Source organism: Myotis davidii, unplaced genomic scaffold (genome assembly GCF_000327345.1).
Source record: "Myotis davidii unplaced genomic scaffold, ASM32734v1 scaffold143, whole genome shotgun sequence".
Lineage (NCBI taxonomy): Eukaryota > Metazoa > Chordata > Mammalia > Chiroptera > Vespertilionidae > Myotis > Myotis davidii.
In genome coordinates this window covers 5,359,086-5,377,622 of record NW_006294876.1, presented here as the reverse complement: position 1 = coordinate 5,377,622, position 18,537 = coordinate 5,359,086, and the positions used below count along the sequence as shown (strand labels likewise).

Below are 18,537 nucleotides of genomic sequence, written 5' to 3'. Positions count from 1 at the left end.
AGAGAGAGAGAGAGAGAGAGAGAGATGACAAGAAGCCAGACATTGGAAGGTATAATAAGAAGAGAGCGTGTGATTGTATGACAATGCTGAGGCCAGTATGTGTGGTGCCTATAGTATTAAGCTTCTGAGAAATATCTGTAGTTATGTGTCTATATTAAAATTGTTTTCAATAAAATGTTAAAAGAGTGATTATGCATATTTCAAACTGAGGCTTTAATGTTAAATGAATGAAAAATGGATGGCAGACGCCCAAACTTCCTCTTTTGATATTTTCCCCTATATCCATTCATTCCTCTAAGAAGTTACACTTTTTTATGCAATAAGGTGAGTTAGCTCATGTAATAATTAGTGATCAAACTCAAGAACTCTTTGCTATGGTGAATCTCTTCCTACCCAAAATGAGGGTCATGGAAATTTTCTGTGAAAACCAATCAGTGTGTGTTTATAAGGACTCTAATATTCCCAATCAAATATTTGTTTTACTTTAACATTTTTGCCAAAGATAACTAGCAATACTACTCTTCTCTGAAAGCCAATAATTTAAAAATTCAAGACCTTCTTTCCTCTGGGACCACCTATATAATAACATTACAGCAATCACATGAGTTTGTATATAAGATGTTTGGGTATTAGCTCCCTTAACAGCCAACAACAGCGTTTTGCAAAGTGTCAGCATATCCCAGTCTCCTCTAAAAACCAAGTAGCTCAGCTGCACAAGCAGAATGGAGCACATCGCGGCATCTTCAATGACTGCTAGTACACTTACATCTAGCCGCCTGTTCTTTGTACTGATCTTCAAGGGTCCCCGAGCCCTTAAGGAGAATTTTTCAAAGGAATACCTTTTCTAAGTCCAACAGTTCAGTGTAACTGGTCTTCCTCTCACATCCTCAAAAACTTCATTAGAATTGCATTCCTCAAAACTGGACTTCTGCTATTTTCTAAGGTCGTGCTCATAATCCCAGATTTCTTTTTTATGGTAACGAACTAGTCATACCTTCCAGCTCCCTGCAGCCAAGTTCTGCAGGGCGCCTGCCGCCCCTTCCAGCGTGTCTGCATTTGAGCACTCAGAGAGCAGTGTGAGGTAGGGTTTGACTATTGATGGGTGCCACAGCATCTGGATCCCTTTTGGTGGTTCTGCACAGTCGGGAAGAGGTCCTACTCCATCCCACTGGAGGAAGAAAAATAAGAGAGTAAACATCTTTAACACCATTACACTTCCCAATATTGCCTTCTGTAAACATTACAGACCATAACAAAACCAGGGTGTCATAGCATTTGGTGAACACGTTTGGCATGTAGGGTAATGCAGTAGTTGTCCGAAAAGCGGAGAGCCATTCCTGCCCACCAGGAGCTTATGATGGAGGGTGAATGGGGTTGGAACTTGGACAAAAGTGAACGTAACTGGCAGTAGAATGGATAAGTTCCCTGAGAACAATTCTAGGCCATTGCTACAGGAAGGAAGGAGAAGAGATGGATTGATTTCGAGTGGGCAGCGAAGAAGAAGGTTACAGATCAAGGTGGCTTATTTTATAGTTAGCATACCACTGACATATTATAGTTAGTAATAATCAAGTGCCTTCACTTCTTATGGATAAATGTGGACTCTGATAAATTCCTACATAACTTGTTTGATTTTCAGTGCTATCATTGTATCTATAGGCTTCAATCAAAAAACAGAATAGACAAAAGAGAAAATTGCTATGGTTTATTAGATGCATTAGGATCGTATAGGCACACTAGATCTTATATTAATTTTGGTAGTTAAGTTTGCTTTGAATTGAATCTAATATATAACAGAAAAATCTGTGGTTGAAAGTTAATTACAAAGAAATTAGAAATTATAGCTTATTGCACAAAGGCATATCAGTAGACCATTAAAAAGAATAATTTTAAAGAACTCGTAGCAACTTGGGCAAATGATTACATTAACAGTTAAATGAACACAGCAGTATACAAATTGGTAAGGGTTTGTGCCTTATAGCATGTAAAGTGCATCATAAAAACCATGTAATGAAATAAAAACTTATTAATAAACTGTTTTTCATTTTTTCTACATTGAAAATTTTTTGTTGTGTTACTTTTATTTAAAATATAAAAACCGGTACTTTTGATTCTGATCTTTGATTATACACAGCCTTTGTCTTTTGTGAAAAATAAAGGCAACGAGTAGAATGAGGGTAGACATGAAATAAACTGTATGTATAGAAAAAACATTCCCATGTTCGCTTTTGAGAAGAACCACAGTAAAACAAAATAACCCTTAATTTTAGGGTGAAGTACTTACTAAGTTATTTAACTGCTTTATTTGTGTTTATTGATGATGCCTAAAATAAATATAGTCTAAATGTGATACACTCTGCTTTCTCACAGATATGTTCGGTTCATTTATGTGCAGTGTATATATACATGTATGTATAAATACAAAATTACAACTATATTTCAGAATCTGTGTAACGTCTGAAAATTTCATGGAAGAAAATATAGGCTTACTTCATATCCTTATAACATAAAAAAGGAAGTGTTGATAGAGACAGTGTAAAGTTATTTCACCGTCATAAATAATTTCAAGAATTTCATCATTTATTTTAAAAACAGCAACCCTGAAAACTCAAGCTTTCTATTTCTCAGTTATGATGCAGCTTAGTTTAAGTCGAGGCTAAATCTCAGAGATGAATGACATCCCATAGATGGATGTTGGACATCCCACTAAAGGTCTTTTTCAGTAAGAATGTCACTCAATTTCAACTTTCTAACAAGAACACTCAATGTAGGAATCTTCTTGTGTTTTTTTTGTTTTTAACCAAAGCCACTTCTAAACCATTCAAAGATGAATTTGCATCTGTGCACAGCCTATCAATGAAACCAGCACATGTCTTTTAAATACATTTCTTAAAAAATGAAAGTGAACCAGTCTGGTAACAGTGCACGTGGTTCACTATTTGAGACTGGCCCACTCCTTTGGATAGAAACACAGCACAAGGAAAGTAGGTTTGTTGATACTGATGATGAAAGAGGGGTGATACTGATTTCTTAAATGAAACCAGCTTGGGGTACTGAATTTATTTGCTAGTGAAACAGGAAATGGAAAATTATTTCATTTGGCTTTGTATTTTATCATCTTCTATCTTTTAAAATATCCTTTTCATACAAATATTTAATAATATTGAGAAAAGTCAGACTATTGAATTTAGAGCCTAACATAGATGAAATTTCTCTCTCATGTCAGAGCTAACACAACAGTAGCAAAAGATATACAGTATCTGCATGCTCATTACAATATGTGACAGTCAAACTCTATGAAGAGCGAAAGGCAGCTGGGTTGTGTTTGCTGGGTTCCATCTTGTTCTACTTTTCTAACTTCTGCGCAATAAAATGGAAGTTTTATTTAGTCATTTGGGATAAATGGCTAAATCATACACAATTTCCTTGTGCTCTGACATGCGATCTCTGTAGCTCTTAAATACCTTCTATTACAACTCTTTGTTAAGGATTACATAGAGAACCTGAAGGAAATAAAAGGAAAGCCGAAATGACAGGGATCATCTTTGATGGCAGCTAGAGATGGAATTCAAAGGGGATTCTCTGCTATTTCATAACGTTAATGGCACTCTGGCCCCTGTCAACTTCGAAGAAAAAGAACGGTTTCAAATCAGTCAATGGATCTGGCCTTCATCTGGGTACTTTATTCAGACTCTTGAGCTAAGAAGTATCAACTACCCATTAAGAAACTGTTTTTCACTACCCATAAAAAGAACAGAATCTTAAGAATTGTGCTAACATACTTGATGTTATGTTGCCTAGAAAATCAACATAATAGAACTATAGATCAATGGTGACAGGGTTGGACTGAAGGCATGAAACAGTTCTGCACATGCAAACTTCCACTGGTACCCTTCTTATAGAGTGAGGATCCGGAGAAATCATGGAGGAAATATGACATTTATAAACTTAAACAGAAGAGGTACCCAACCTAAAATTTCTACAGAATGGGCACATGGACTAAGGCAAGCAGTGGCTAAACCTTTAACCTCACACAGTGAGTCTTATGCAAACTGCTTATTTTAGACTATATTTTGAGGGCATATTATAAAAATTCTTTAAGAGCTTGAAATATGAAAGTGACATATAAAGAAGCAAAATGCCATCAAGTCAGAAGAGAGAATGTTCTATGTAGTGAAGACAGGGCACAAGCAAGAGGACAAAGTATTTCCAAAAAACCAACAGGGGCAATGCTGGCTGAGTATATTTGATTATATTATCTGTACTATTGCCAGGTTGTGGCATACAACCCCCCCTCCCCCCTGCTTACATATAAACATATGGCTGTGTGTGTATCTTCATTTATCAGGTTTAAATTGAGATATCAAGCTGAGATTAAAGTAAAAGCAAACAAAAAAGGAGAAAGGCATTTGTGATTTTAAGAAGTTTTATTCTAGCGTGGGGGAACTTTTCCGTGGAAATTCCCTTTTCTTCTCATAGTTTTACTCTTCAGACTTGGTAAATAAATGTTCCTCAATTTTGTGCGCATTTTTCATTTTCATCTGCTATACTCCAACAGATAAAATTTGCAAAAGTTCTAGCTGTTCTCGATTTTTAAAGGTATCACTTCAATGTTCACATGATATTTTGTGTAAGTCATTCCTATGTTGTTAGGTAGGAAAATATAACAGAACACACTTTAGCTTTAAAGTTCCCCTTCTTCATTCTCTTGTTTATAGGAATTTTAAATTTTGCGCATACAGTTAGAGTTCATGAAGCTAAAGATTCAGATGTTTTATGCATAACACCATGGCCTGACTGCTTGTGCCTGCCCAAGACTCACATGCCAAGGCCCTAATCTCCAATGTGATGGTGTTTGGAGGTGGGGCTTTGGGAGGTGATTAGGTTTAGATGAGGATAAGAGGGCGAAGCTCCCATGATGGGACTAGTGTTCTTATCATGAGATGAAGGGACCAGAGTTTTCCCTTTCTGCCTTGTGAGAACACAGCAAGAAGACAACCGCCTGTGAACCAGGAAAAGGCCCTCAGCAGACACCAAATTTGCTGGTCCCTTGATCTTGGACTTCCAGCCTCCAGAACCGTGACAATGCTTGTTGCTTAAGCCCCCCAGTTGACAGTATTTTGTTATAGCAGCCCAAGCTGGCGGCGACAGTAACCACAAAAAGGACTAAGAAATCTTGGTATGAGGAGGGTCCTCTAGCTACACCATGACTTCTGTCAGGGTGCTCTCTTAGACACAGGATGGAAGCAAAACAAGGAAAGTGGGTGGCAGGATTGTGTTGCCAGTAGAGCACAGAGCAAACCAACAGATTGATTTGTCTTCCCAAATAGTGCCACCCTCGAGAACATGGTCTCAGTACTTTTTCCACTGGCTTTAAATGCATGACTGTATAACAAGTGTCAATAATCAAATCAGTGAACAGTGTATGTCACTCACTTTCTAAACTTGTATAAAATTGTGAATATATATGATCTCTCCAAGACGGTAATGCTCAAACCTTATTAGAAAAGGAGAGAATAACACGCTCCCAGTTTAGAAGCCAAGGGGCTGCTGAAATTTGGATGCGGAGCTTTCTGATATGGTCGCAGGCAGGCACGGAGGGACAGACATGCTGGCCCCTGCAAGAAATGTCTGCTTAGGAAGGAAATCACATAGGTGAGGGGATGTGTTCAATGTGTGGGTTAAAAAAAATAAAAGGAAACAGCTTTCCTTTGATTTGCTTTTAATACTTTTGCTTCCCTCGAGGGCTTAAATTCCATTTAAAAGATTTCTATCTTAGTTGGCTTGAGGATGGAATAGTGGAAGTCATTGCTCCTTATAGGGAGAGAAAAATGTGACTTGGGGATAAAAATCAGAAAGTTCAGAAACTAGAGAGTAAAGATGTCCATACACTTTACAATGAGGGTTTGTACACTGGGGTCCTTTAAGGGGTGGCAGCTCGCAAGACCGCTTGAATGATCACATTCATCAAAGCGCCTAATGAATGAGAATTAACAAGAGGACTTCAGCTCCTCTCCTGGGAAGGAGGTTATACCTGCTCCAGTCGCCATCTCCAACGCACTGGGCTGGGTACCTTGGAGGTACAAACGGGAAGAGCTCTCCTAGTCAGGAGAAGGCTTTCCATCCCAGGAGAAATGCTAAAACACGCTGCTCCCCGCACATGTCGCAGCCATTCATGTCTATGCAAAGACGAGAGCTTTACAGCTGAGCTGTATCCCCCAACACAAACACAAAGGCCTCTTCATCAGCAGAATGCATCTCTCTTGCCTAGATTTCTCTGCCAAGGAGGGGCCACTGCAATCAATACACATGGGCCGGCTTTTATTTCTCAGAGATTTCAGTGAGAAAAACCAGGGCCTGGTGACATTGCAAGACAAAGGGAGTGGTTCTGCAGTCATCGGAAGCATTCCTATTTTAAATCCTACTCGTCCTCCCAGGAGAAGCCACATGTCACAGGAAGAGAAGATGGCTGTGAGATGGCTCTAGGAAGGTACACTGTCAGGGGGTTTCTCTCATGCAGGGTTTGGGTGAATTAGGCTGCAGTCGGTACTGAGTACATTAAGAAGCAATGGCCTAGACACAAGTTCATCCACCGTCTGCCATTCTTGCTTGACTTGGTCTGAACAGCAGAGTTACGAATTGATTTTGTCTTTACAGTGTTTCATCATCACTTCCAGCTTTTTCAGATGGGGTTGGGGAGAGGGAGACAGGGAATGGAAGTGATAGTTATTAAAACAGCAGCAACAACAACAAAAAACTCCAAGCTACCGTAAAAAGGCAGAATAATGATTCTTGTGTTGACTCTTGGGGATTTCAAAGGAAAGGGTAACTCAGGTGTCTGAATTCCCCTGCGGGCGTTCAGAAGCTGTCAGCTACAGGGGGCTGAGCTGTGCAGAGCAGCAAAGGATGCAGGTGAAAGAGGATGGCCAATGAGCTGTATTTCTGGGGCACACATTGTCTCCAGGCATGGCTTGCAGAAGATAGGAGGGGTTTTGCATTTGCAAGATTAGAAACCTGTATTAAAGCAGAGGCAGGAATGTGTTTTCTGAACAAAGCCTCAGGAAAACACACTCAAAACAACAAAACCTCAGAGATAGCTTTGCTAAGGGGCACACCTTTCCCTTAGGAAGAGGTGGGAGGGACGCTGGGAGTATGCCTACTCCAGACACTGGCACAATTAGGCCCCTGGGCTGTGCCTCACAGAGGAGTATTATCAAGGCTGGTCAACATCATGGAGCTCACCTGGTCCTCCCCCAAGTCATCATGATGGAACCTACTGGAACACCAGTAATGCTCACCTAGAATGCTCTCTGCTCTTAACTTCGCATCCACTTGGGCCACAGCCCTCTCCATTTCCTGCCTTTTAAAGGGGGCTCTGTTCCTGACCTCCTTCAGGTAATCTTGTAGTCTCCTTTGTTTATATCTTTGGTGATATGCCCCACAAAGATAATCTAATACAGTCAACTGGGATGATTTTACCACCTAAGGGGACAACTGGCTATGTCTGGAGACACTTTTTGGTTGTCACAACTGGGGGAGGAGTTGCTATTGGCATCTACTGGGTAGACAGCTGCTCAACACCCTACAATGCACATAATAAGCTCCACAGCATAGAATTATCCAGCTCAAAATGTCAGTGGTGCCAGGTTGAGAAGCCATGGTCTAGTAGTACAAGAAACAGAGTATTTATTAATGGGGAGAAAGTGTTGCATTGTAAATTGTAAATAAGGAACCTAAATGAAACACCTGAAATAAAGTTTTAAGTCTGTAAACTCATTGAAATTAGAAGAGCAGCAATTTTAGCTGATAGTTGATGTTTTACATGGTTCAGAAGAAGTAGAGGAATCTCATTCTTTCCTGGGCATGGCAAAGGAGAGTCACTGCATGGAAATGTGCAGCCATGGTCTTTGCAGGCTCCTGCGATTTGTTGCTTTGAGGACATGAAATACCATGTCTTGACTCACCAAGCTCCCGGCATATGGTGAGTGAGACTCTACTGGAACTGGTCGTGAGGAATGAGCAGTAGCTGACACAGCAGATGGTGAGAAAGGAAATGGTATTAAGCAGCAAAAGTAAAAGGATGGTTACTAATTAAGAAAATGAAAACTGTCTCAAAGAAAGAAAAACAACTTGTAATATTAGGCAAGGCATCAAGAATATCATGAAGGACAGCTCCATCAAGAAATAATAAATCAAATCAAAATGTGTTTCAATTCTCGCTGGTACCTAGAGTGATTAAGGTAAATGTTGGCTGATGAATCCAAAGGCTTAAAAACATTCATTTGGTCTAGATATTTCACGTTTAAGAATTTATCCTTGAGAAGTGATTAAGGATGTAGGTGAGATGTAATTACACAGATGTTTGTTGTACTTTGCATTAGCTAAAATTTAGAAGCAATCTAACTTTCTGACGATTGGGATTGGTTCACACGTGATGGTATAGCGCCACAATGGAATTCTTGGTAGCCCTTCCACATTCTGGAATTATGTTTACTCACATAATATTACTATGTGTGCATATGTGTGTGTGTGTGTGTGTGTGTGTGTATAAATATATATATATACACACACACATATATATTTATAAGTAGCATCCATTTTGTCTGAAATAAGGAGAAATTTACTTAAAACTTAAGTTTAAAATTCAAATCTCTAATGTGGTGATTTGCAATGAAATTCATTTTTGTGCTTTGGCACACTGACTGCTATTCAGTCTCAGAGTCTCATTTCTGGCCCAATAGCACCCATCTGATGAAGTGAGGGATGGGTGAGGCTCTTGAGGAAGTGATACCCAAAACAAAGTTCTGAAAACCCAAGGAAACCTTCACGGTGATGGGATTTTGTGACATGAGATTCCACTATATACGTCATATGTTAAAGTCTTCAGAACAAAGCAATTTTAAGTCTGACATGATCAAAAGTACTGTCCTTTAGATGCCCATATCCACTTGCTGATGCAAATTGTAAGTTCTCAGATGACAACTGTGAGAAAGAATGATCATTGGGTTTGGTAATGACTTCAGAATGTTGACTGATGATGGAATAAAATGCAGCCCAGCCATGAATAGCTGGAGAAGAACAGTTTGAACCATAACAGAAAGAGGAGATCTGGTGAATATTCTTGGCTCACAGCAGCCCTTGGAGGCAAAGAGTCACTAAGAAGGAAATGGACGAGACTGGGACAAATCACAACTATGAACATCTATTCAAAACACCCCCTCCCCCAACAGCTAGAGCTAAAGGCCACCCAGTGCCCCAGACTGACCGTCATTCATTCAGCACAGCTGGTGGTGGGCGCTAGGCTAGAAGCTAAAGACAGAAAGGAGACGACCCAGAGTCCTTCCCTCAGAAAATTCCCTCTCTATGGGGATCAACTGCTGTCATAACTCATAGTGTGATGAGCACTAGAGAAGTTCAAGTAAAACCATGTGGAAGTGGGCTAGAGAGTGATTCTTTTTACATGAGGGAAGTCTTTTAAGGGTGGAGATAATGTTTTATTTGGTCTGGAAGGATAATTCTCCAAGTAGTGGAAGGAGAGGGGGAGAAGGCCAGCCGGAGGAACAGCAGGAGCAAAAGCTTGGAGGCTGAGCTGGGTCAGGAATGTGTACAGGGAAAAGGCTTCCTCGCTTCTACCAAGATGTGTCTATTATCACGTTGAGAGGACCTTTTGTTTTTAAGTTAACAAATGGAAAAAATAAGGGGGCGTTGAAGGCAAACACAATACTATAAATGGAGCCACTTTCAAACGCTGGAGCTGCCAGGCCAGAGGAACTGCCAGGCATGTCTTACACCTCAAACTTTTGGAATGTTAAAAACAGGGCCAAATAACCATTGACTGGGCCTAAGACAACAGTGTGTCCCAAAGAACTGTTTACCAAGGTAACAAGAAAGCCGTTATTATAACTACTGGACTGATGATTAATAGACCTAAAATTAAAAACATTGCTTAGAAGTAGCATCACCATGCTATGTTAACTGCACCAATAGAAATGCCTTCTGTTGATGTAATCCAGTGGTTCTCAGCCTTCTGGCCCTTTAAATCCAGTTCCTCATGTTGTGACCCAACCATAAAATTATTTTCGTTGCTACTTCATAACTGTAATGTCGCTACTGTTATGAATCGTAATGTAAATATCTGCTATGCAGGATGGTCTTAGGCAACCCCTGTGAAAGGGTCGTTCGACCGCCAAAGGGGTCACGACCCACAGGTTGAGAACCGCTGAGTAATCATTCCCTGTCCCTTTCTCATAAATACCTATTGCCTTTAACTCCTAATCGGAACATTATTTGGGTTTCAGCCTGAATCAATGATTCCCAAATACTTAATCTTAGTGACTTAAAATAAATGCTTGTTTGCCTCTCACCTTGAGAGGACCTTTTGTTTTTAAGTTAACAAAGGCTGTATAGAGGCATACTGCTCTTGCTTTTGCATATAAAGTATCATGGTGATACTATAAGTGAAACTTGCTGCTAATTATGAATTTGGAATCTACAATGTAAAACAAGATGAAAAAGGACAATAACGCTTACTCTTACACTGACCACAACTCAGTGACCTGTGGAGCAGAGGTTATCGGAGAGACAGTCGACCATGTAAAAGGCCTGGATCAGAATCCCCTTTGAATTCTGATGGGTGTATGCCTTCACCCATGGAGAGGGATATATACCCGTGTGAATCAAAAAATTCACAAGTGATATTCAAGAAGAAAAAAGAAGTTTTGAGTTCTGGGGGATCTCGCTGGTTCTGTCCCCGCTCCCCGAGCGGATTCTCTGTACACTGTCCATTCACACACTGTCCAGTGCACACTGAGTGGGTCTTGAAGGCCCAGGTTTGCTCTGGCCAGCAGCCAGCAGTGTCCTGGCACCTGTAATCTGTGTTTGAGCACCACAGATCCCAGGCCCCCATCACAGGAGCCTTGGCCAGATCCCAAAGTGAAAAACAAAAAATGTTTAGTTCCACAAAATGTGGAAAAGCAAATAAATCCGTTTTGTCTATTTCTACTTCCCTGGACATGAATCTTTGGCTTGCCACTCCTGCACTGCTGTCCCAGGCTGCTGGCACGAAGCCTTGCTAGGCAGTGAGCGCCTTGCCAGGTGAGATGTGCTTCCTGGCACAGGCCACGCAGACTGCTTTGGCGGAGGTTCTGCCCAGAAAGGGCTAGGGAAACTAGCAATTTGTTATAATTCAGCAATAGGCTCTAAACACAGACTGGAGAATTAATGAATTAGCAAAGCCCGTTTGGACTGGAATATGATGCATAGAACTGTCAAATACTTCACACACAGAGGCCCTTAGTCTGATCATTCTAGTCCATTTCAACAGCAACCATTCTTGAAATAAAGTACGAATAAAGCATATCTTTGTACCACATATTGAATTATCCATATCAGGGATCTAATGAAAATGTTTCTGAGATTTTTATTAAAATGAAATCTAACCTGAAGAATGGTATAGTATTTTTCTTATGCACAGAACATCAATGCCAAAGGTAAGAGTCAACATACGCTCCTGGGATACAGAATGCGCCACGCCAGAGGCAGTTATTAAACCAGTGATAATTTTCATCACTTTTGCTTCCTTGTGAAACCTCTGGATCCTATGTCCTGGGAAGTCTGTTATGGATTAGACCACTTTGCATTCACATAACCCCTGTGCCTTCCTCTGAGGCATCTTACATTTAAGAGAAGAAAACGTCTACCTTCTTACAAGCAAACACTGACTTAAGCAGTTAGTGCCTTTCTGAATATTATTTTTTAAATGGTGCTTGAAGGCCCATTGTAGAAAATTTGTAAATACATAAGCACAAAAAGAATCAATCACAACCCTGTCTTCGATGCTACTACAATTTTGCTAGAAACATACTTTTTTTTGCACATGCATATATTTTATATTTGCATATGGCACCTATTTTACAAAACTGGCTGTGTTTAACCTACATCATATCTGTACCTGTGCACACACCTGCTTTTGTATTCTTTCTTCACTTCACTTTGTATTGTTTTTTTTTTTTAATTCACTACAAGTTTTTTAAAAACCTGATTTGACAAGGAGTAGAGATACCAGGGGATGGATGATATCTGAGCATCTTTGAAGCTGTAAACCTAGATCTCTCGAGAAGCTGCTAGCTGAGATAAATCACTTTGCAGCTTCCGAAGGTAACCTGCTGGTCTGGTTTTTGGCTAAGATGGGGCTGTCCCAGAGAGGCCTGGGACACATCTATTTCTCATGTTGCTGCAACCTATTAACATTGGTGAATCGGGGCTCTGTCTCTCACTCCAGGCAGCCAGACTTTAAGTCCTTTAGACGCCTGGACTCCTTTGTTGTAATGGCAGCCTGCTTTCCCCAAGTGCAAAGGACTGGAGGAAATCCCTAGGGTGAAGCACTTGTTTCCTGCAGAGACCTTAAGCTGGCTCAAATGTCAATCTTTGCCAGCAGGTGGCGCCATCTTGACTCTCTTCTCTCCCTAGGATGGACCACCCTGCTAGGAGGCCCCCTGGATTTGATGGCGCCTTCCTATCCTCCTTCTTCACATCTCCTCCCAAGTCCAGGCCTTTAGGATTCTATTCCCTTCCATCGGTCTTTAAAGGCAAAAGAGTTTTTATTTTCAACTGTCTTTAAATAAATTGAACTGGACAATACATACTCAAATGTCTTTAAAAAGAATGTTATCTGTTTACATCCTCATTAAGCTTGATACTTAAGTTTTGGGCACTTCAAAATTTCTGTGTTATAAAGAATCCAGTTAAAAAGCTTTTAAAAAACTATCACTTGGTTGAAACTGTAACTTTGAAACTTCCTTATAAACAACAGTGTTCCACTGTATTTAACTTAGAGTATTTTCAGCAAAACTCATTAAAGAAACCTTCTTTTGCCGGACTGGTGAGGCTCAGTGGTTGAGTGTCAACCTATGAGCCAGGAAGTTACAATTTGATTCCCAGTCAGGGCACATGTCCAGGTTGCAGGCTCGATCCCCATTGGACAGCCAATCAATGATTCTCTCCCATAATTGATACTTCTATCTCTCTTTCTCCCTCTCTTTTCCTCTCTGAAATCAATAAAAATATTTTAAAAACAGAAACCTTCTTTTTTTCTTAAAGAATACTGTAATAAAAAAATGGGACAAACGAACCATATAAATTTGTATTTAGACTGACAAAAATCATAAAATTGTATTAATTATGCCACTTTACTCAACTCAGGAAAGAGCTCGTTGATGTGATAAAACGGTGCAAAGGACAGCTTTCTAAGCCTAGAGAATTGCTCACCACAAGGTTTCAGGACGCAGCTAACAGCTTGAAAGTAGGGCTCTATTTCGGGGTGAAGCCCAGGAACGTTCTCTTCTGACCTCTGATTCCTCTGGACCCAGTGAACCCCTAATCTCACCTGTCACTTGAAAGACTTCAAAGCCAGGTGAGCGCACCTTGGCAACAGTGGAGAAAGGGGTCAGAGTTCAAGGCAAAGTCTTACTAAATGAAACACCAAGTGACAGGCACCAAGGACATCAGAAGGAAGCACTTTAGAATCCGAGCAACAGACTGGAGAGAAAGCCTTGTTGTCATCAGAATGACTTCAGTCTCAGTTTAAAGTGTTTTTAGTCAAGGCAAAAATCGTATTAAGGCGACTTCCCAAATATACCTTCTGAGGTTGCCCGGGCCTGTCCAGAGGTTCTGAGTCCTCAGGTGGTGTGAGAGCCCCAGGGGTTGTGATCTCTGGGGGGGATTAGGAAGAACCCTATTCCTGCCCACCTGCTGCTCTTCCTTGCAATCATTATAGAGCCGCTCCCTTTCCAGAATAAAGCAAGCAGGGCCTGGGCCCCATGGGATCACAGTGCCGAGAACCCATTATACCTGTGTAAGGCCAGGTTTACTTTACTTGAGATTGAAAATGTTCAGAAGCCACAATGGCCTGGCTCCCTTAAGTACCGGTTAGGAAAACTGAGGTCTCTGACATCACGTAGTATGTTCAATAAAGACCTGCTGGCTGGCCATTTTATTCCCTCAGTGGAATGGCTGTAAGGGGCTGAATTAAGAGCCAGGGCTCGATCCTCTTAAAAGGCTCCTCTGATGCAGGGCAAGGACAGAAGACTCTGGGCACTGACCCACAACAGGAGGAAACGCAGGGCTGGGAATTTAGTGCTCAGAGCAGAAGGTCATCATCAAAGAAGCAGCGCACATGTACCTCCTAAACTACAGGTGTGTTTACAGTGGAACGTACAGACCTGCCTGTGTAAGTATCTGGAGCAGCCCTCGGGGCCACGCACAGCTAGAGACCTGGGATCTACAGAAATGCTAATGCTGACGCATTCAAGTCAAACTTAGGAATTCTATTTAAAAACGCATTCCCAGCAATCCTTACTCTTAATAAAATAGTTCTTTTAACCCTTGCTCAAGGTGAAATGGTTTCTAAAATACTTTTAAAATGATGTGGCGTGATCTAAACATACTTAGCATGTTTCTTTTGAATTATTAACCTGTCAAGAGAGCGTGTTGTGGGCTCTGTTCCGTTTTCTCTGGCATCTGAGCCCAGGAACGGTCAGACCTTGGGTACAACCCTTAGACCTGGGAGATGACCACAGTGTCCAGGAGAAAGTTGGACAAGTGACCACAGTGTCCAGGGAAAGCTGGACACATGACCACAGTGCCAAGAGGAGATGGGGAAGCCCGGTGGCAGGGGTGTCTGGTCGGCAGCAGGATGGGCCCTTCTCCACATACTACTCCCTCACCTGGGGGGCTGGTAGGTGAGGGGTTCAGCCTCCCTGAGGCTCCCGGGGAAGGGAACAGAGGCTGTTCTTGGCCTTGACCTCACTACAGGGCAACCTACTCACAGGTAAAGGCTGCTCCATTTTGCAGAGGCCTCTCCAGCTCGGCAGCTTTCTGAATTCATGGGATCGACCCCCAAAGCCAAGCTTCTGATGTCATTCTGCTGGAAGGGCTGTGAGTCTCAGGCTGCCACCCCATTTCCAGAGTAAGATCACATGCCCTGACGTTTCAAAACGCTACAGGAAATGCATGCTGGATTTTCATGCATCTCTCTCCCTCAGCTTCTTTCCTTAGGCCACACCTATTCCCTGCCCCGGAACCACCCGAGAGGCACCTCACCTGGATCCCCCAGGGGCCTCTATAAATGTGGGAATCCACACATGGAAGAAGCAGCTCCTGGGTCTGACTTTAAGAGCTGGCACCCTACAGTCCTCCTTTTGAAATTTCCTATGTTGGCAGGACATGGGGGAGTCATTTAATGTGTCACTGTCTCAGCTGTGAAATTCCCACCGGAAAATTGTGGGATGCATTAGTGATGTTCCCGCACGTTGAAAGCCCTGCACCTATACACGCAGACGAAATATTAATGTAATTGGGGAAGGGAATAATTGCATGCAGCTGCGAGTCGCGCATCACCTGGTCCTGGGACTTCTTTTTCTTCTTCTTCTTTCCCCAGCACCCGGAGCTCTCCGCGTCTTTGCCACCGGCCTCCCCACAGAGCAGCCCGTCCAGCTCATCCGTGCCCATGTGCTGTCCCTGAGACGTTTCTGCCGCCAGCCGGTACGAGAGGTTCCTTAAAATGCACACACAGTTTTCAACGGTCTGCAGAACCCAGGAAAAAGGAAACAGAGGGATGAATAAAAACTAGCTAGCACTCCATCCAAAAAAGCCATCAGTCTCCACACACACATTTCTCTTTAGATGCATTTAGCTGTGGGCTCTTGAAGTTCCCTTGACAGCCACAACGGAAAGAATTTGAGAAGCTTAGAGAGGTCTTAAGACTTTTTCTCCCCACAAAGAAACTAGTTATCAAGAATAGTTACTTCCACAGTTAGCTGTCATTGATGACTGAAATTCACCTGCGAGTGGGAAAGAACCTACAATCACAAGAGGGCCCAAATGTTGTCCACTTAACAGCCATCTGGGGACTGGGGCTCAGAATCACCAAATGCACGGATGATCGGATTTCGGTCAGCTCTGGGAGGGTGACACCAGTATTTACCAGGGCACTTTCTGGGAGTAGGAGGGGGCAGGAGACGCAAATCAGAGTTGTCCCAGGCACACTAGGTGCTGTGGTAACCTGGGGGCATACATTTAGCAAGCTACTGATTTTTTCTGAGTTGGCCAGTGCTCCTATTTTCTTAGCAAAGGGGCTAAACAGCGGCTAAGGACACATGTTGCAGAGCTAGACCCTAGGTCTCTGAATACTGGCTGTTTGACTTGGACAAGGCACCCAGCATCTCCATGGCTCCATAACCTCCTCTGTAAGATGGTCATCATTATACCCACGCTTTAGTTTGCTGTGTGGATTAGGTGAGCTAGAGGATGTCAGTGAGGCAGGCAGAATAATGTCCTGCCAAGGTGTCCACATCTGAGTCTCTGGAGCCCGTGAATATGTTAGATTATGTGGAGTGGGGATTGAGGTTGCAAATGGAATGAGGTTGCCACTCAGATGACCTTGAGATGGGGAGATGATCCTGGGTTATCCAGGTGGACCTGTGTAAATCATGAGTCTCCTGTAGGTGAAAGAGGGAGGCAGAGGAGTTAGAGTGAACTGAGGTAAGAAGGACATGACCTGCCATTGCTGGCTGTAGAGATGGAAGAAGGGGCCAGGAGCCAAGGAATGCCTGCAGCCTCCAGAAGCTGTGAAAGGCCAGGAAACAGCTTCTTCCTGGAGCCTCCAGAAGGAGCACAGCCCTGTCCACACATTGATTTTAGCCCAAACAAGACCCATTTGGACTCCTGGCCTAAATGATAAGACAATACATTTGTGTTTTTAAGTTACTGTGTATGTGGCCATTTGTTACAGCAGCAACAGGAAACAGACCCGCTGTGTACATACTAAGGAGAGCGCCTGGCACACAGTAGAGGCTACACAAGGCCTCATGTCAAAAACAGTGGCGGAGACAGCACCTCGGGGAGGCCCAGGGCATATGACCTACAGCTGGTCCGTCTGCATCTGTGTCCTGGCTCTACCCTTTACGGGGCTGTGACCTTGCTGTATGCAGAGGGCTAAACCTCTCTGTGACTCTATTTCTCCCAAAGGCCCTACCACCAAATACCATGACATTGGAGATTAGGTTTCAATATATGAATTTGGTGAGGATACATTCAGCCCAAATATCAGTCTTTTGGCCTTCATTATGGATTTGAGGAACTGGGGCTAAGGGAAAAAATACCTAATGTAAAAGAAAAGAACAGAATAATAGTGGAAAAAATATAATCGAAGTAAGTGTTATCTCATTATTTTTCAGGCACCTACTATGTGATAGTCACAGTTCAGACAAAGAACCTAGTTCCATTGTACAGGTGAAGGGAACGAGATCTGAAGCTGTTACTAACTCACAGAGGACTGTGCACTTCTCTCTAGTTCTGGGTCAGGGCTGGAGGGGGGTCCCAGCACTTCTCCTGACTGCGCCTGACATTTGGGAAAAGGCAGGCTATGTCTTTGACTTGTCTGTGGAGGCATGGAAATCCACCAGGGAAACTGGTCTTCAGGATCTGTCTTTAGAGCCTTTGCCATTCTAGACCTTTCTTGTCAGCTTTTCAAGGTTTCATGGCTGCTAATCCCACAGGCTTTGAGCCAACTCGATTTTCCATTTCAAGCATCCTCTCAGCATAAAAAAAAAGGCACCAGCATGAAAGCAGGTAAACACAGGATGATGCATGAAAGAGAGGAGAGTCCCTCCCTGGAAGGAAAATGTTGCGGCATTAAGTCAGAATGATTTTCAAATCAGCTCAAACTGAGTTTTTCTTACATCAAAGACTTGGGAGAATAAACTTCTTTCTCATCCTCCTGTTCATCTTCCCCGGGGCATCTCTGGGCCTCTGTTTAACAAATGACAACTGGGGAATACATCTGCAGCAGTTTCGGGACATGCTTTATAATCGACCTGTGGCTGGGGGATGATTTGGGGAGAAGTGAACAGGAGAGAGAACCTGGGAGGGGGAGAGTGGGAGGGGAGAGAGGAGGTGGTGTAGAGAGAAGACTGGAGGGAGGGAGATCACAGGGACTGAATCCCTTTCTCTCTGTCTCTCTCCCTCCCTCTCCCATTAGGCTTGGTTCGGGAGGGTTACCAATTCAAGCACTGTTCTCTAAAGGGACAGCAAAAAGAAGACAGACAGCCACTGCCCTTCTCGGGGATGCCAGCAGAAGGCGAGTGGCAGCTGGTGGTTCTGCTTCTGACATCCATGCCTGTCAACAGTGCTTTTAGCAGTTCCTCGTGGTCACCAGGGTCACTTGACTCCTTATTTTCTATTAGAAAGGGCTAATTTGGAAGTTGTCCAGAGACTGCTCTACCATATGTTACCCATTCAACAAACTGTCCCAATTACAGGAGCCGGGCTGAGCGTGAGCGTGGAATCCAGGCTCTTGTATTCATTAATGTGACTGGCCGTAAAGAGAATGTATACTCATTTTTCCCCCCTTTCTAACTTGTCATTGTGGAAGCTTCCCCCCCCCCCCCCCCCCAGCATGCCCTGGTGCCAAGTCTAGTGCTCTTGCTACTTGATCAGGAACATCTGATTATTCAAATCTCAGGTAGTTTAATTGTCCCA

At 42.7% G+C, this 18,537-nt stretch overlaps 1 protein-coding gene across 2 annotated transcripts in view; it reads right to left on the bottom strand.

Annotated features, from left to right (window-relative positions):
* The window catches only part of CTNND2 (catenin delta 2), a 339,572-nt gene that overhangs the window by 107,921 nt on the left and 213,114 nt on the right, over positions 1 to 18,537 (bottom strand). For both annotated transcript variants that reach the window (XM_006769453.2, XM_006769452.2), the window contains 2 exons: positions 15,397 to 15,582; positions 995 to 1,168 (listed from right to left, as the gene is read on the bottom strand). In XM_006769453.2, the coding sequence (XP_006769516.1) occupies positions 995 to 1,168; positions 15,397 to 15,582 (360 nt within the window). The remainder of the gene's footprint in view (positions 1 to 994; positions 1,169 to 15,396; positions 15,583 to 18,537) is intronic.